Here is a 19,730-nt window from a genome sequence, read left to right as displayed (position 1 = left end):
TTAATTATTTATACATTAACTCTCAGTTACATTTCTTCCAACACATAACTATCCATTGTAGATATAATGTTGCTGCCACTTGCTCTGTTAGGCACAAATTAATGCACCACAGCCATGTAATTTATGCATGCTATTTTGTCGAATCTGTTTGTATAGACATTGCATCGGAAAAGCACACCACTCTTTAACTCCATGGACAGAAACGGTATTATATATATACAAGGGTCTGGTGCATTAATTTGTGCCTAACAGAGCAAGTGGCAACAACATTATAGGCATGCCTTTTGTGCCATGGATCAAGGTAACTAGAGCAGTCACCAGCAAATCTTTGATGTGATGGAAATAGCACTATTCTGTGTTTTATGAGATTGCAGGTAAAGTTGATTTGTGTGCATATAGGAGAACTATGACATTGGTGTAATAGAAAAACCTTTGACTACATGGGTATTTTGAGGATACTATTAAAAGGACATCCAAAGAATCAAGGACAAAAGACTGATTTACGAAGTTAGGACCAGATTGTACATCTCTTATCTTTTTTTAAATGACTGAGACTACTGAACTGCCACTCTTTACTGAGAGACAGTATTACATGGCAGGCAGCTTGTATCACTTAAACATGCCCAATTGCAATAACATCATTATTTGGGAAATATATTAAAGATCCAACATACAGCCTTTTCACAGAGTTTCAGAATTCTCAGGTCAAGTGCTAATACATATTACAGAGCTCTCTCTGGCAAGTATTATTAAAGCTGTCATTAAAGACCTCCAAAAGCCTTAACTGTGCGATTGAAAATGTTTTCAAATCCTCTTATCCCAAACATAACAAATCCCACTGTTGTTAAATCTGATGTTTTGTGAATTTGATACTACGTGGCTTACGGGGAAAAAGAGGGAGGGAAGGGGTTTTTGTGGAATAACACAGATCTACAGAAATGGAAAAATCAAGAGCACCTCTTGTCTTCACACTGTACAATTCTAGGATTAGAAAACAACAATAATGCTGACCAATTACGGCTCTGTCTCGGTCATATGCTATCTGTAGCAGAAAGAAGCAAGATGGCAGATACCGTGGGTTATTTTAATTAATTTAATCATGTGACTAATTTGGTCTCTGCTGGGTTTCTGTGGTAACTGCTTCCTAAGTGCTGATGGGCAATTGTGTTAAATGTAGCTTGGAAACTGCATGTAGGGTGCAGGGCCTTCTAGAGAGCAAAGGGAATTGTACAGCTGTGCTTAGAAGGTGCTCCTGCTGAGCCCCTGATTATCTAAGAGCAGAACGTTTACAGCTGTACTGTCTTTGCTTCTTTGTAAATAAGCATTTACATCATCTTTTTAAAAGAATATGCTTATATGCAGAATATCTGGGTGTTTTCTTTCTCTTGCGAGTGTAAGTAGATTATATAAATACAGATAGATATTATGCAAACACATATACACAGAGAGTATATATTAATAGAAACAAAGATATAGCTGTATATAGCATTATGTATTTAAAACTGAGACTACTCTTTTATGTGCACAATATGAGATGTCAGAAATTAAAATGTTTTATTGGTGTCTGTATTCTCAGGTAAATCCATGTCTGAACCCTGATGGAAATAGCATGTGAAGATGCTTCCTCCAACAGCTCCCCTATCTGTTGGAATATTGTCATGAATAATACTTCATCCACACAGATCACATTTAGTATGGAGCTCTGCAGAATGATACAGAACATTATAGAAAGCTGACAAACATGAAAATGACTTGTAAAAGTCATTCCTTGCTTCATGCACTGAATTTTGTATCACCATGAATAAGATGTTGTCAGCCTGCTGGGTCCAAACTTAAACTCACATCTGCTCCTATGATTAATGTAATAATAAGAATGGAAAAATGATTCATAATAGCAACCTAAATTTGCATAATCTCAATTGCACATAAGAAATTACTGTTTAATGGGGCAGCGAATTAAGCCATGTTAAGGACATAGAAAGGAATCTGCTGAAAATCTTTATTATGTCTTGCAAGAAAATGTAAGCAAATGTACATAAGACAAAATAATGACCTACTAGAGACACAGAATTTTACAACAGTATTTATGCACCCTAACCTTGGCAAATAATCATTTAGAGACTGTAATAAAATGTGGCACATAAGGGACAGAAGTTTGGTAGCTATTTTGTGAAGGATGGAAGTGTTGCATTAAGTAAAGCAGAAGAAAGGAGTTGCTGCAATGGTAGAAGAGGAAAGATATGTGTCACATTGTCTCCCCTTTGTTTACTTATTTATTTAGGGCCCGAGGCAGCTTGCAGAGAAAGGGGCTATTCGGTGTGGATTATGGTAGCAGAATCTGGCTTATTTTTAATGTCAGTGAAGTTTAAATTAAAATGTCTTATTTTCCTTTTGCTGTTGAAGCTGTGTTAGATGTAGATCTCACAGTACACAAAAAAACCCTACTTCCTCCCCTTGCCTATTAGTCTTCACAGATGGCTTGAATCTTTCAGTGGAATACTGGTCCTATTGAAGCCAATGTGAGTTTTGCCAGGGACTTCAGCAGGGCCAGGATTTCACCCTTTGGCTTAACTCCGTAGCTAGTTATTAATATGCAAGTGTATATTTTGATGTGTAATTTAAATTTAGTTCAGTAAAATTAAATGTAAATGTTAAAATTAAACAGTAAATGTTTCAAAGAAATATACCTAAAGCAAATGCACTCAGAATTAGTTGATTTAGAAACCACATTGTGCAAGGTCTAAGAATACAGGTGCAATATAAAAAAAATGATGTTTTGTGAATTTTATTTATGTGCACTGAATTTTTTAATATTAAACAAATAACTGAAGTTCCTGTTGCCATAGCCTATAAACTGAAGTATATTCTGCATTTTGAAATGTTAGGCATAATGGAAGTGCCTGCACATCTCAGGGGTTTGAGACATTACATTTATGCTGAAATATCTAGGTACAATAAGTTAAAGTGAGTTGAAGATGATGCCTCCTCTTTAAAATTGGTTTTAGCTGCTTTTGGCAGTTGAATTCAATCCCAAATATTGCAATTTCCTTTGGTTTTATTTTAACCAATAATATATATATTTTTTAATTAGAAGAGAAAAATCCTTTCAAAAGAACATTGTAACAACATTTATATCAGCATTTTCAGTGCATTGAGTTCTTGTGAGTCATTTATCTTAGAAGTTATATGAAATAGTTTCATTTCAATAAAAAAAATAAAAACAAACTTTCCACTGACATTGTATCAAGTTTACTGCTCCTCCAGATGCAATATAAAGTAAATGGAGCAATTACAATCCACATACTGGGCCAAAATCACAGGTGCATAGGCAGGCACAACTCCATTCATTTGAGTTGTGTCTGCTTACGCCAGCTGTGAATTTGGCCCATTGAATAGGACACTTCTGTTGACATTTGGATTATGTGCACAAAGTCCTTCATGCTTGATATGCCATCAGTGCAACCATTCTGATTAGGAACATAGGATTCACCATACTGATCAGACCATTTGTCCAACTCATCTGGCAAATTGCCTCTGACAGTGGCCAACAACTGATGTTACAGCCGGAGGTGGAAAAATGCCCCATACTCTATTCAATTGTAGAATCCATCTGGGGATGATCCTGGAAGGCAATAGCTCTGATATATGGGATTTGGTTCCTGTTATTGTCTTAACTAGCATAGCTATAAATTATGTTAATGGTCATCAATTTATTCCACCTGTTTTAAAGTCAGTCTCACTACCTAATTTAGTGCCTAATCCAACTCCCATTCAAGTCAGTGGAAATACTCCCATTTAATTCAATGGTTTGTGGATCAAGCCTTTCACTGCGATATATGGCAGTGAATTCCACAGGTTAACTTGACAATCTGGTGAAGTAGACTTTATATTTTGCCATATACTTACTACCCTTTAATTTTCAGAGCAGCATAGAAGTCAAAGATAGAAAATACCTATGAGACCATATAGCCAATTTCCCTGCCATTCCCAGATTGTTCCCTTATGTACATGTATTAGTTTTGTGTCCATTCCAGTTTTAAGCATCCCAAGTGGTGAGGCTTCCCTTGGGACACTATACCACATGCTAATAGATCTAATTCCAGTTGCTCAAAATGACAAAAGATGAACTCCTCATTTTTTCTCTTAAACCCTCTCCTCCTCCTTCTCAACTGATGTTAACACCACCATCCTGCTTGTCATTAGCCAGCCTAGCAACCTCGAGATCATTTTTGACTCCTCCCTGTCTTTCACTCTGCACATTCAAGCTGCCACCAAATCTTGCTATTTCTTTCCATATATCTATTAAAATAACCACTGTCCCTTCCTCACTTTCATATAGTGTAAAGCTTCTCCACACTCTAGTTATGTCCCATTTAATTACAGCTACTTCCTCTCTGGCCACCTAAATGTCTAATTTATCAGACACACTAACCCCCAAATTCAGCATCACTGTCCAGATTTCTCCCTTTCACTGAATACATGGGTTTCCCTATATAGTACTAGCTTGTACTTTTCCAGGCTGAAATGAATTTAGTTGCTTTCTGCCAATATTTACACTTTCTTTAGAAATTATTCTGTGTCCTCCTTTGTGCTTGCAACTCCTCCCAGCTTTGTATTATCTGCACATCTTATGAACATACTGTCTTCTCCCTCCTGGAGACCATTCATTAAATATTAAATAAGACCAGACTTACCACGGGTCCCAAGGGCACAGCTCTATCCATAACATGTGATGCTGTTCATCATTACCCCTTGTTTACAGTCCATGAGCCTGTTTTCAGTCTGCTTGACAGCATTTACATCCAACCTGATTTAAATTAATTTCAGGGCAAAGTTTCATGGGATGCCATATTATACGCTTTACTAAATTCCCAATCTATTACACCTCCTAATTTCCTTTCAACAGTTAACTTCGTAATTCTACATATAAACTGAAATTATCATTGTCTGGCAAAACCTATGTGCCTGCTTTGCTCATGGAGCTGCTATCCTCTGTATGTGCAGTTTAACCTTTTTCCCCTATAACATTTGTCCATTATTTTATATGAGATGTAGGTTGGATTTATAGTGGGCCTAGGTGCAATGCAGCTGTTTTGTGCTGCTCCAGTGCAGGATACTGGCCCTAGACCTGGTGCAATTGGCCGCAGGTGGCCTGCCACAGTCTATGGGAACCTCCAGGGGTATAAATCTAGAATAGTGGCTACTGGGCCATTCTGTTCCTCCAACTACATTGGCATAGGAGTTGTGGGAGGTGAAAAGGGGAGTGTTTTCAGGGCTTTCCTATGGCCCACTGATTATCAATTAGCTGTTCACTTCCTACACCAAATTAACAAATACATTAATTAACACTGATCACAATAGGTGGCCCCTGGAAAAGCCCCTGGTTGGGGCTAGAGTCTTGGCTCCTAGAGACCCTTTTCAGGCTAGTGGGGCAGTAGGGAATGCTGCTGGGGGTGTAGGGTCAGGACTAGCTGGCGGGGTGCTGCTGGGGGTATGGGGCAACAGTGCCAGAACCGGGGCACCACGGACCCATGGTCCCCTGCACTTCTACAAAGTTTCTGGCACCCTTGCCCGGAGTACCCTGCTATGATCTCCTCTCTGCTCTGAGAAGCAGCATTGTTTCCCATTACTTTATTGATTTTTAAACTCTGACAAGACTTCGCTCTCACTACATGGTTATTGTTCTTAATTGTCACGATGATGGTGGAGATGTTTCTCATTTACATGTTGCTATTCACACCCAAAAATCTCAAAATACTTTACAGAGTAGATCCAGAAGTCTGGCATGTGGGTGCCTAAATTAGACACCGACATTTACATGTATGCAGATAGAGCACTAGCCTGGGACTCAGGAGATCTGGTTTCTATTCCTAGTTCTGCCACTGGCCTGCTGGGTGACCTTGGGCAAGTCACATTAAATCTCTTTGTAAAGTGCTTTGAGCTCTATCGATGAAAAGCTCTGTATATGAACTACCTGATTCTATTTTATTACTGATGTCAGTGGAAATCATGAAAAACAGTTTAGGCTGTTCAAAAATTTTCTGTCAAAACTGTTTTTCAATGGAAAAATTGAGTTTTATTCATTAAATGAATTTTTTGCAAAAAGTGTCTGCTGTCTGTAGATAATTTCAATTTTTTGTCAAAAGACCAAACACTCAAAAACTGAAATATTTCAGCCAAAAACCAAAACACTTTGGTTTTTGCCTGATTTGGAGGGAGGCACTTGAATTTTTGCCAAAAAAAAATCTAAATTTTCTATGGAAAATTAGACAAATTATTTCCCCCCATTTCCATCAAAATTTTCTACAGGAGAGGGGGTAAAACATTTTTCAACCAGCTGTAGACTCAGTACATCTGGAAATCAAGCAACTTTTATTTAAATATCTAACTTTAGGTACTCAAGGGTGAAATTTAGGTCTGCAGAAATTTAGTAGTGCTGAAATGCAGCCACCTCTAGGGTGGAGGGCATCAACCAACATGCTGGTTTTCAGTATGCTCAACCTTATGAAGGACTTCATCAAATGCTTTCCAAAATCCAAATAAACTGTGTCACTGATTCATCCTTGTCTACTATGTTATTGCATTTAAAAAAACTCTTAACAAATTAAAGAAAAATTTCCCCTTTCAGAAGCAATGCTGGTTTGTTTATCAGATTATACTTGGTCAAAAGTTGTACTATTCTGTCATTTTATAAAATAAAAATTAATTTAGACTCTCAACTGGATTTCCCACAACCAAGATGAAGCTCACCAATCTAGAATTCCTTTCTCTTCTTTTTTTTAGAGATAGGCACCACACAAGCGACTTTCAAATTTTCAGAAACAGTTGCTTGTTTTAATGATATATTGCATATCCTTGTCAATATCTCTGCTATTTCACACTTCTATTTCCTTAGGAACACTCGGATGAATACCATCTGGTCCTGATGATTTACTGCACTTGAGTTTCTGAAGTTGCTCCATAACTTCCTCCTTAGAGACTTCACTTTCTGTTAAGGCCACATTCTGATTTCCTGTGAAATGTGGTCTTGGAATAAGAATTTTCTCATAATCTTTTACAGTAAAGACTGATGCATAAACTTAATTTGATTTTTCTGATCCTTCACCATTTCTGACAGCCTTAGATATGTTCTTAATTTTCTAGCTATCTTTGTACATTTGTCCTTCAGACCATTTCTTTCTCCTCTTTATTTTTATTGTGTATTTTATCTGGCATGTTCGTGTATTAACCTACTTATACTTCTTATGTAGAATTTCCACTTTTCTGAAGAGAGTTTTTTTCAAAGGTCAAAAAAGTGGTATTTCCAGCACAAATGCCATGTGGCCTCCGTAAGTCACTTTTTCCTACTTAAAAAAGCAAATGTTTCTCTCCCCTTTTGTTATGTGAAGTATCCACCCAAACAAGAAAACTAACTGACTTCAGTCAAAACAAGGAAACTGTATGCAAAGTACTCTCAAACATACAGAGGACCTGATCTGAAGTTCATTAAATTCAGTGGAAAGTCTTATTGACCAGTGGGGCTTTTCATGAGGCCCAAAGTAAGCATACTGAAAAGAAGAGAACAATTTTTTTCTCTAGTCTCTTGTTACACTAATCACAGGTGCTATTTGTGACAGTAGTAGGTAACAAATTTTCAGAGAGGTGTGATTTTTAAGTTGACGTTGTCCCTTTAAGCTTATGTACTTCTCTGCTTAACCATGCCAGATTTACTCTTTCCTTTTTACTTTTTCTTTACTCAGAGGTATATGTACCATCTGTGCCTCTAATATGGTGTTCTTAAATAGCCTCCAGAGTGATTCAGTGTTTCTTATTTTTTTAACTTTCTCACTGTTAACCCTTTTCCTCACCTCTGCGGTTGAAAAGCAGCCTATTATTGTATTGATAATTTGCTTCTCCAAGCCACACTGTGTCACTCAACCAGTTAACATTGGATAGTTAAATCAACAGTTATTATTGCACTATAAGATTTCACTATTTATTTAATCTCTTTCAATATACCGACTTCTTGTTTTTTTTCCTAACCTGGGGAATGTAGCACACTACAACTATTAGGGTTACAATTCTATTACCTGAGATTTATATCTAAAAAGATTTCACCCCTTGGTCACCTCCACTTTGCAGTGATCTTTCAATAATATCTAAGTGATGGCCTCCTTTCTGATGATCTAACTTAATCCTTCTAGCCTAAATTCAATTACCAGGACCTTTCTTCTAGGTCATTAGTACCAATGTACACCACAGATATGAAGTCCTGGAAGCTAAACTGAGACTGAAAGGACTCCTCTAAATAGTCTCCCCTATCTACACTCAAAATCCTATCTCAGGGTCAAGATCCTAAGTAGTTCTTTCATGGGTTCCTCTTGCACTGCCCATGCAAGGGCCAGACAGAATTCTAGTCCCTGCCCAGAGCAGTCCCTGCTCTAATTCCTAAAATAAATGAAGAGGAGGAGAAGTTATAGTTCCACTCCCTCAAGCCACATGCACCAGCCAAAAAAGCTGGCCTTCACCTGAGCAACTCCATTTATTTAAATGAAATTGCATGGATATATATGGAGGCAGAATTTGGCCTGACATTTTTAGTTAGGGAGTAAAATAAATCCAAAGCATCTGAAATCACCCCCAAAAATGTTTTTTTTTTAAGACTGTTTAAAAATTATTAAACAGATGAGTGCCTTTACTTTAGATACAAAATTGCATCCCAGCTGACCACTTAAAGTATGTGTTTACTCTCAGTCCATATTTTACATTCAAATGGGTGAGTTATAAAGGCTTGAATTTGTAATAAAGAACATCCTGTAATTGAACTTAGCTGACCAGTAAACACTCATCTACTACTAACACACTGACTTTTCAGAGCTAAGAGAGTTGACATTTTGAAGCTTTTACTAAATTGAACTTTTCTTGTTACCCCATCAGATTTGACACTTATAGATCAAGCGCTGCTTGGTCTTATAGGGGTTGGCTGGCCTACTTTAACTTACACCTTCCTGTTACTTGGTTTTCCTGTTACACCCCTTAACACATCAGTTATACCCACTTGGACTCCCTTAGATTCATTTAGATTCACTGGGTCAAATTCAGCGTTTGTCTAGTCTCACCGTAAGTCAGTAAATGCCTGTAAGTGGGTCTGAGGCAAAGACTGTGTAACTGTCACACATAAGGAGCCAGAAGGTGTAAGTTACATCACTTATTCAGAGTCCTATCTGAATATGGCTCAAATATCTTTAGGAAAAAATATTTCTCCATTTCAGAAGAAGCCTTACAGCTTAGTTTCTAGGTAAAAAAAAAAAAGCTTTTAAAAACAGATTTAAAATTAAGGGCCAGCTCCTCAGCTGGTGTAAGATGGCATAGCTTCATTGACTTCTATCTCTCCAGTAGAAATTGCTACTAGAAATTGACGAAGAAATTGCATCTGACAAAGCGGGGTTCTGACCATGAAAGCTTATGCCCAAATAAATTTGTTAGTCTTTATGGTGCCAGCTCTCATTGTTTTGCTGAAAACAGACTAACACGGCTACCCCTCTGGTACTAGAAATTGCTTTGTTTTAACTAATGCTGATAGTACTGAGATATTAACATATGTTCTGGGAAGACTTTAAAATTGGAAATGACTTCCATATTCATCTGAGTTGAAGAGTTTTACACCACTTTTGTTCTTCGGGTTTTATGCTGATGTCCACCACAGCACTATCAGTGCAGGAGACTACAAGAGTTTCACTTAACAGATGTGCTCAGTAAACTGCAATATCTCAGACATTTTCCGGAATTCTTAGTACACAATCAGTCCCATACGCAGCATTATGACTAGTCTAGTAGTAGTCTTTAAAAATGTATTTGTTTAATTATATTTATTTTTAAAAGTTCAACTAATTTGTTTCAATATTTGTCCAACTTGATGAGCTGAGTGACAAGTTAACACATATACTAATCTAATAACTTATTCAAATGGCATGATATTTTTAAAATAGAATATCTGATTTAATATTTTCTGTATTATTTGCCAAGCTCTTACCAGTACTAATGATAAATGTCTGTTCATTAAGAATGGAGAAAACTGCATCAAATATACTCTGTGCACATTAAATTTAAATGTCCGTAGATCCATCCTAAGTTTACATCACAGTAAGCAATATTTCCCATATTGAGCCTGACCTGACAGTGTGGAAACAGAGCTAAAGACTGCAGTTCTGCACTATTTCATATGATGATACAGTAACCTGGACTAATCTTAGCTGATGCCAATTGAGATACTGGAACGGTGGAGGAAAGCAACCTATTATTGAACAACTGTCTGTCTAGCTCAAACATAAATGAGCCAAAGAAGTTCAGAGGTAAAAGTAAGGCTTTTTGAGTCACCTAGACTTTGAAATAAAAAAATTCCATGAGGTGATATAATAAATGTTCTGGATCCAGACTGTGCAGCCTATCTTGCCAAACTTCTTAATGCAGCAAAATGTATGTCAATCCACTCCCCCAAAATTTCTCCTCTATACACATTCTTCTTGAAAGGTTTAAAGTTAGCACCTCAGTAAAATTAAAATAAACAGAAATTAGAAGCAGTGTTTCTTTCGCAGTCACTGTGAAAATGTAGCCAGAAAACAACACATTCTTCCACGTCTTGATCTTCATTGTTAAAATATCATAGCCCCTTCCTATTTAAATCTGGCTCAGCTGCTTAAATCACATAGACCCAGTGTATGACAATGATAAAAGCTTATCTAGTCATGTCATAATGCAACTACTTTGTTACATGGGTATGTAAACAAAACTTATTACTGGCAATGAAGAAAGATACAAGCACTGTAGCTGTTCGGAAGTGACATGAAAACACCTCAAATAAATGGATCCATTCATTGAATCAAATGCTTACTGTCCAAGAGACCGCAGATCCTGAACTCATAATTAGCACATTCATCTCTATATAACCAAAGTAGCCAGAATGCAATATGACTGAGATGATGTGCCATAGTGGTTAAAATTAAAAGCAAACCACCTTTTAATTGGATTGCATACCTGCTAGTAATTCAGACAATGAGAACTAGATTCAAATGTACGATATTAAATGGCAGCAGATGGACAGTAAAATGTCCATTGAGTGTGCAAATTGATGAGCACAGTCTGGTTTGCCAACTACCTCCATTAAGCCATTGGTGACCTCAGTCGGATGCTGATGCATTTCCTCATCAGAGACGCTAACATATTGTGCTTTGATGTTGATGAGCATGGTGAGATAGTGACTGATAGTATCAACTGGTTAATTTGGGATTTCACTCCCCTCTTCTAATCACAAGTAGAATCTTAGCCCCGCGGGAAGGGTTGTATGTGACTTCTGGTTTTGTTAATTTAATAAATAAAAAAGCCTGCAGATGAGATCTAGAAGAAAATGATACCCACCAATCTCAATGACTCCACACATCTCTGGTGGGGCAGGAATTGCATCAGATCTCAGTAATCTGCTCCAGCATGGGATACATGACTCTTGGTCCATCTCCTGTGGAGTCTTCTACACTCCCACTGGCTCTTAATCTCTTTTGCTCATAAAGATTTTCTTCTCCCCTGTCTTCTGATAGTTCATCAAAAATCTTGCAGTCATGCCCCACACTTTAAAATATTTCCTCTCCAAACCCAGTTTCCTAATCTGCATTTGTTCATCAGTATTATATTATATCCCAACATTGCAATGGAGAGTAGTTTGGTTCCCCAGAGCCTTATAATGTTTCCTATAATGAACTGGAAACTGCTCACACGCTCTCTCTCTCTCTCTCTGTAAAGCAGCATCCCCAGTAGAAGCAAGGCAGTGAACTGCTTCTTAAATTACACTTCTCTACAAAATCTGTAAAGCCAAGCAAAGGCAATTCCGTGCTATCTGGGCAGACCACCTGCACTATGGTGACCTTTCTCAATACCTAATTAAAACAAGGTGAAACTGCAGGAAAATATTGATTTGCTGTTCATATTCCCATGTGTTTCAAAGCTTATTTTAGAAAAAGAATCTTAAAATGTAAAACCTGAACTTTTTAATGTCAGGGGACATTATTTGCATTAAATCTTTTCAAACAATTTCCAAAATTTTCATGAATGATAGTCACTCTGCAAATTAAATTTTGCAAATGTCTGGGGGGGAAAGGAGCAGCCAATTTTATCATTATTCATTGACTTAATAGGAAGATAGTTAAATATTTCTTATGCACTGTTGGGTGCATAATTAAGCCTGAAATCAAGAGAACTTTCTCTGACAATTTTCAGTATTAATTTGGGGGCAAACAATAGCTTATGTTTACTCACAGTTCTGTGTGTGTATTTTAATCATATGGTGGTATACATTAATTAGCCAATACAATTTGAAAGTGAAAAAATTTATCTAATGTAATATTACTCAGTGCTAAATAGTGTATTACTTTTGAGTGCCCCAATTGTTTTGCAGACACTAATTCTCACTATGCAACTAAGACAAAAAATCCCATAGTACAAAATACATCTTCTTCAGCATTTCATTCCAGTTCTACAAAGGAAATGCTTCTTGCAACCCTTCCACCTTGAAGTGGTGGGAGGAGCAAAGTTGGATTCTCCCTTGTAGAATGTACCATGTTTGCATGAGGGACATCTGACTCTTCTGTCTCCTACATGTATTACAACCCTCTAGGCTGGAAAAGGGAGATATGTTCTTTTGTGCCATCTGATCCTCACTAGTCAAGTTACCTGTCTACCTGGGCTACTGGTCCATTTCCAGTATTGCAGATCAGTATTCCACACAAGGAGAGAAAATGATAATCATTTACATTTCCTTGCATGACAAATAGCAATTTACTTTTTAGTTTTTGATTTATGTTGTTTGTTTGTTTGTCTATTTGTTGAAAAGAGATTTGATTACTCTGTAAACAAAAAATATATATTTTCCCTCCTGATTATAAGGCAATGAAAAGCAGCAACAAGGTCAAGTGCAATAGCTGCCTGATAACTTTGCACTAACTTCCTCTCCAATGTTCTAGTCAAATCAAGAAAATCATTCTCTAATATAGCCATGGAACTCATAACCAGTATGAATTCAGTCCACATTCTAGGTAGAGCCATTGGGTCATAATAAATTTGTTTTCTAAACCATTGATTCAATAAACTAATTTTTAAAATTAATCTTCTCAGGCTTCAGACTCAGTTGGTCCAATTATGAATCCAATATTTCCTTTAAATTTAATATCCTGAAACTTGTGGACCAGTGGTTTTGCTATGTGCTGCTGTGATTCTTGGGCTTCCACTGGCTGGTCTATAGAATGAAATGTATAGGGAAGGAAGCATAAATCTAAATCTGTTCATTTACAAACATTAGTATGAAAAACTCCCTTTCCTGCAACATTGCCTTTTAATTGGTATTATTATGCACAACAGGTTATCATTAAGCACTAGTTCATTATGTACATTTGACTATGTATAGCAGACAAAACAGGAACAAGAATTCAGATGCAGAAACAATCTAAACATTTAATCTCTCTGCCTTAAGGGGTAGAAAAAACACTGAACTTGTTTTTATTTGTGTATTTTTTAGTAATTTAGACAAAAGACATACTCTGGTTGGGTGTTGCTGTATTTGCAAGAAAGGATTTATCTGGACTTGCAAAGTGTGATTTTTAATATTGATCATTTTAACTGGTCATAACTACAGAACAGCTGCAGCAAAATTCACCTTTTATAACAAGACAGCAGATTATGAGGCATTGTTCTGTTCACCTTATAGGCTTGGAACTCCCAATCAGTCAAATTTTAGCTGGCTGTACACATGTGCGTATGCCAGCAAAGAAGCACTTATACTTGGCACTCCTGCTGGTGCACAAAGCTGAGGATGGCTACCCAGGTGCTGCTGTTCTGCAAGCCCTCTGTGATTAAAGTCATGGAGAAGTGATACTTGCCTATGATGAAGGCATTAGGGTCCATACAGCAAAGTACGTGCATTCTGTAGTCTAGCAACGATTCCTGTTATCCAGACTATTGTTGCTCTTGGTAGAATAGTACATGTGAGGGTGGAGGTGGTGTAGTGTGAACGCAGCTAAGCACCTCCAGCAGAGGGCTGCACATTAATGGTGTTTTTGTAGAGTTTGTGTGTCCTTCTAGCTAGGGGGTGTTTTAAGCTGGTTTCCTCCCAGAATTTATCTCAATTGGGAATTTGTAAAGAGAGCAGCATATCAGAGCCTAAATTTGCCAACTGTATTGGAGAGGATTTTTGTTAACATTTAAATGTGGAGAAAATCTTTATTCCATATGCAACAATTAACAGTAATTTGCGTCATCATTTTATAATGTTTTGAGACATTAATGATGATTTATTCTTTCCCGTTTGAACAGTCCTATAGTTTTAAGCAAGTGCTTATTACAGCAGTTCTTAGCCAGGGTGGGAGCAGGGAAGACTGCTTAATACAATCCATTAGGAAATTCAAGCCTTAAATGAAATGACCACAAAGTCCTATCAGCTCACTGAAATACAGCAGCTGTACATATTTATTGTAATACAACACTATATTGTTGCAAAGATATGCTGTTTGAAACATGCATAAGGTAGGTGAAATGTGACCATTTTACTCCTGTTTGAAAAATGAGAAGCTGTAGAGTGGTGTAACTTTTCAAATACATAAATAAACATTAGACTAGTAGAGAAGACAGATACATGGCTAGACTGGTAATAAGAGTTTAAAGGTCACTGGTTCTACCTGAAACTTTTACAGCCTTGTTACTCGTAAATACTGGGGAAGGTGAAGAGCTATTTAAACTAAAGGACAGCACTGTCAACAAGAGCAAATGGATATAAACTGATCATGAACAAATTCAGGATGGAAATTAGATGATGGTTTCTACCCGTCAGAGGAGTGAAGTTCTGGAACAGCCTCCCTATAGGAATTGTGAGGGATGGTGTGATGGGGTTGCTTGTGATGAGGGTCCCTTCCAGGTTATATCTTATGGCAGGGCTTCAGCGATCACCTAGAGGGATCAGGAAGGGATGTTTTCCCCTGCAATGTACTCTGGGATTTTTTTGGTCTCCTTCCTCTGAAGCCTCAAGGATGACCACGGCTGCTGACAGGACACTGGACAGGGTGGGCTAGTGCTCTCAGACAGCATTCTGTCTCTCGGGTGCTTGGCTGGCTTGCTCTTGCTTACATGCTCAGTGTCTAACTGATCACCATAAGTGGGGTCAGGAAGGAATTTTCCTCCAGGCCAGATTGGCAGGGATCTTGGGGTTTTTCACTTTCCTCTGCAGCACACAGTGCGGGTCTCTTGCCGGGATTATCTAGGTCTCTCTCACTTAATTAATTCACTACCATTGCAGGCGCCTCAGGCATTGGTGCACCTCAGTCCCTCCTATTCTCTGCCTGTGGCACATAACAGTGTTTAGCTTCTGTGGGCTGTAATCCTTTAGTCTAGTTTTGGTTGGTGAGTGATGATGGGGGTTGTGGTATGCACAAGGTCGCACTAGATGATCTGGGTGACCCTTCTGGCTCTATGACTTTGATCTTGTGCCATGCTTCTCAAAGTCCTGCTCTCTTAGCTACAGAAGTGCAAAATAATCAGCATCTGCTGAACTCCCCTGTACCTGCCTAAATTCAATCGCAGCATTAAAATTCCCTGTGTATTGCATCCTGTGCTTGTTCATACTGAACACAAAGGTGATAGAAAGTGACAGAAAGTTCTAGATTGAAAATAGTGAGTGGGCCAGATTCTGGTCTCAGTTTCACTCATGCAGCAGGCTCTAACTGAGGGTGGAATCTGGCCCTTTAATCTTAACTTAAAGAAGGCTTTTATGCAGTGATCCAAATGCTGGCAATTATGTTGCCTTGCCATGTCTTAGCAAGTTCCTCAAGGCACATGGGAAAGTATGACACATGATTACTCTTAATATTTACAGAAGAAAACCAGTTACCGTTGTGGCCTATTTGGGAGAAGTATAGAGCAATTTATTGTGGTGAAAAGTGCTTTTAAAAGAATAAGAACTTCTGTTGTTCTTGATATCTATAGAAAATGGTTAGAGGTATGAAGAGGTTTCTGTCTGAGGAGAGATTCAAAATATTTGGGACTGTTTAGTTAAGAAAAGAGACAAACAGAGGTGATATGATAAGACGTCTGATACACAGAATGAATGGTACGAAGAAGGTAAATTGGGCATTTTCATTTACCCTTTCCCATAGTATATGAACAAAGGGACATCCAACAAAACTGACGGGCAACAAATTTAAAACTGGTAAAGGGAATATTTATTTACACAATGCATGAATATTCTGTGGATTTTATGGCCACAAAATATAATTGGATCCTATCCTCTTAGTCATAACAGGATGAAAACATTTATATGGATAATGACAACATCCACAATTATATTAAGTGAAATCTTTTAACTATGTTTTTAGATGGGATATAAACCCTTTGCTTCCTGGCACAAGTCAAAGACTAACACACAGGGGTTAGGACCCCCTGTGGACTGGTAATTTCATAATTGTCTTCTACAAGATTTCGTGCACCTTCATGTGGACTGGCCACTGTCAGACATACAGTACAGCTCTAGATGGACAACTGGCAATTCTTGTGTTCCTGTGTGCCGCCTTAATCAAGTAAATCCTGCCACTGGAAGCCATATGAGCTATACCTGAATAAGGAGTGCAGGATTGGATCCTTCATTACCCCAGATAGCTTACAACATGCGCGCGCGCGCACGCACACATACACACACACACAGGTACTTTGCTGTCAGTGACCTGAACATCCAATTCTATTAATCATCTTACATGAAAGAAATTTACTATTTTCATGTCAAAATGTGGAGTATATTAGGTGCATTTCTCCCTCCCCAGCCCATGTCCTCCAAATAAAAGGAGATAAAACATACACTTCATAGAAGATTCCAAATGATTGTTTAACTTGCCTATCTGCTCCAGTAAATATTATGGGCCTGATTCTCAAAGACTGCCACTAAAATTCCACTCCGTTAATTTTTGCAACCTAATTTTTTTTTTTGCGGGGGGGAGGGGGGGAATGAGAGGGCAGGTTGGTGGGGGGAGGGTAATTTGCAGCTACAATGTTTCTTCCATCTAAAATCCATATTTTTATACTATAGATTGCAAATATCAGATGTGGGGGTATTTTTAAGATAACAGACTTCAAATGTTCTGCAGCATGAGGGTACAAGATGCAGGTTTAATAAACAAAAATGTGAAGGATTTTATGAATAGTTAAGGTTTCTACATCAATGAGTCTCACCCAAGGACTCATTATCTATTACACTAATAAGTATCAAACTGCCATGGCTATTTTTGTAACAATTAAAAGTTGGTGTGTTTTGCAGGGGATGTTCATTTTTGGTTTTTTTAGATTAGAAACACCCTACACTCTGCCACACAAACCAGATTCTAAAATAAAGTACAGGCACTTTCAGTCACTGCACTTTACAGATTAGAATAATTGTTGTGGACATTTCCCTTTGGGAAACCAAGCCAATATTAAAATTGCATTTTAACTTGAGACAAAATGATATTTCAGATTATCAGAAACGTCCTCATGCTATGACAGATGTTTTTGACACTGCTTACCCCACACAAAAAACTAAAATGTCTGAGTTTTTTTTTAAAGCAATAAGTGCATAATTGTTTACATTCAAAGATAAACTTCAAAAATATGAAACTATAAAGTCCTGCGCCAAAGCTCACTGAAGTAAATGGAAAGACTCCCATTGCCCTCACTGTACTTTGGAGCAGACCCTAACTGCCTACATCCATGATCCTGCTGCTACTGAAATCAATGACAAAACTTCTCTTGATTTCAGCTGCACAAGACATAGCCGCCTAACCAAAGTAAGATTTGTATGTCTGCCTCCCTATGCACTGCTATTATGATTCCTCCCCTAGTCTTACACATACAGCAAATATAATCAGACTCTGAAGCAGAACCGTGACTTTTATTTTATAGTGCATTATTAGTATCATCTAATTAAATTCATCCGCCCTCGCAGAACCCAGGCATCAAGATGAGGGAAACTCAGAAAATAGGTTATACGTTAGTAAATGGTTGATAGTCCAACAGACAATACATATGGAAAGGTAGAGGGAACAGACAAAATAAAACAAAATAAAAAGGTGGAGGAGGAGTTTGCTAGATGCTAAGTGAGACCTGAGCTAGGCCTGTGTAGGGTTACATCTTTCTTTGGCTCTCTTACCTTGTTTCTCTTGAAGTATGCTCTTCGGCAAGCTGCAAAGCACTTCTCACTGCAGAAGCATTTCACTTCACTTCCCATACTCAGGGAATAGCGCTTGATTCCCACTTTCTGGCACCAGGCACACATTATTTGTACATTTGACACATCATCTTCTACAACAAAAATATAAGAATAATGTTTATATCAGATGCAAACAGCCTGTCAAATATCCACGCACTCAACCTCAGAACTCGATTGCAGTGACTTTGTCTTTCTCACTCTTTGTGAACAGAGCTAGGCATGCTTGTGATTAACTGCTTGTTCCCTCAGTAGCTGGTAGCCTGCGCCAATCAGGCCAGGAGACTGGCAGAGGTTCTGAGATGGTTGGGAAAGATTAACTTTTTTAAATGGTGCATCAGTGAAAAGCTCTGGAGATCCTTGGGGCTTTTTAGCATGTTTAAGAGCATGCCTAACTGTATTTATTAAACCAGTAACTGACACTAAGGACCAGTGTAAGTAAGGCTGTTACATTTCCATTATTACATTCCATTATCAAGAGTCTCAGAGTATTCTGCTCAGCAGCTAGATGATAAAATACACACGGAAGCTACCACACCAAAGCAATGTAATGAGGGCCTTTACAAAACAGAATTCTAAATGGGATGTGAGGAAGAAAAAGGAAATGCCCCATTTGGGTGTGGATTCCAAATAATGACAAGAAGAGAATGGGAGGCGGTTTTATCTGAGTAAGATGGACACAAAAATACATATTTGAATGAGAAGGGAGATGCCTAATTGTGGTAAAAATCACTTTGCAGATTTTAGTATCACCAAGAGTTGTCCAAGATGCCCTGTTTTGAGTTCTTCTGACATGTATGTGGAGATTTAACTTTTTAATATTACATTAATTTTGGGGGTGTTAGTCCCTGAATTTTAGGGTGATCAATTCAATCATTCATTAGAAAAAATGAGTGCAGCTTGCTATTCGATGCCATTTTCCATACCTTTATTCCCCATCCTCTTTCCAGTGTTCCTCATGACTCTACTCTCATTTGATAAATATTTTCTAGCAACCATCTTGTACTGATTTAACCATTTCTGTTCTCTAAAGCCTCCAACTTTTGCCCACTTACATTCTTTGCCATTAGCTCTTTGTGCTGTTACCTACAGTTGTTCCTATCTATCTAGAGTATGGAAGTAGCTAGATTGTAGCTTTAATTTGGATTCGTATAGTCAAGTGCAAGAAAATTCCCAGTAATAATAAGACTTACATAGCACTTTTCATCTACAAATCCTGGCAAAGCTACTGCGAGGTCAGTATTCTTATCTCATTTTATGGAAGGGGAAACTGAACAATTAAGTTACTTGTACAAAGCAATAAAATAAATCAATGGCAAACCCATGATTTAGAGCTAAGGATTCTATTCTTATGTCCAGTCCATTACAACATGACCTTTCAGGCACTGTTATTAGCCATTGTCTGATTTCTGGGGGAAAAAAATCACCAACAGAGTAATTGTTAAAGCAATTTGCAGTCCAGGAGCTGTGGAAAGTTCATGGTTCAGAG

The 19,730-nt window shown here is 37.8% G+C and overlaps 1 protein-coding gene across 4 annotated transcripts in view; it reads right to left on the bottom strand.

Annotated features, from left to right (window-relative positions):
• The window catches only part of SOBP (sine oculis binding protein homolog), a 134,860-nt gene that overhangs the window by 84,755 nt on the left and 30,375 nt on the right, over positions 1–19,730 (bottom strand). For all 4 annotated transcript variants that reach the window (XM_067546554.1, XM_067546553.1, XM_067546555.1 and 1 more), the window contains one exon: positions 18,185–18,336. In XM_067546554.1, coding sequence (XP_067402655.1) covers positions 18,185–18,336 — 152 coding nt within the window. The remainder of the gene's footprint in view (positions 1–18,184; positions 18,337–19,730) is intronic.

Source organism: Emydura macquarii, unplaced genomic scaffold (genome assembly GCF_026122565.2).
Source record: "Emydura macquarii macquarii isolate MOO-44397 ecotype Brisbane River unplaced genomic scaffold, CSIRO-AGI_Emac_v2 contig_1146, whole genome shotgun sequence".
NCBI classification, from domain to species: Eukaryota; Metazoa; Chordata; order Testudines; family Chelidae; genus Emydura; species Emydura macquarii.
Note: the sequence above shows the minus strand (reverse complement) of the source record. Positions and strands in the feature narration are given on the sequence as shown.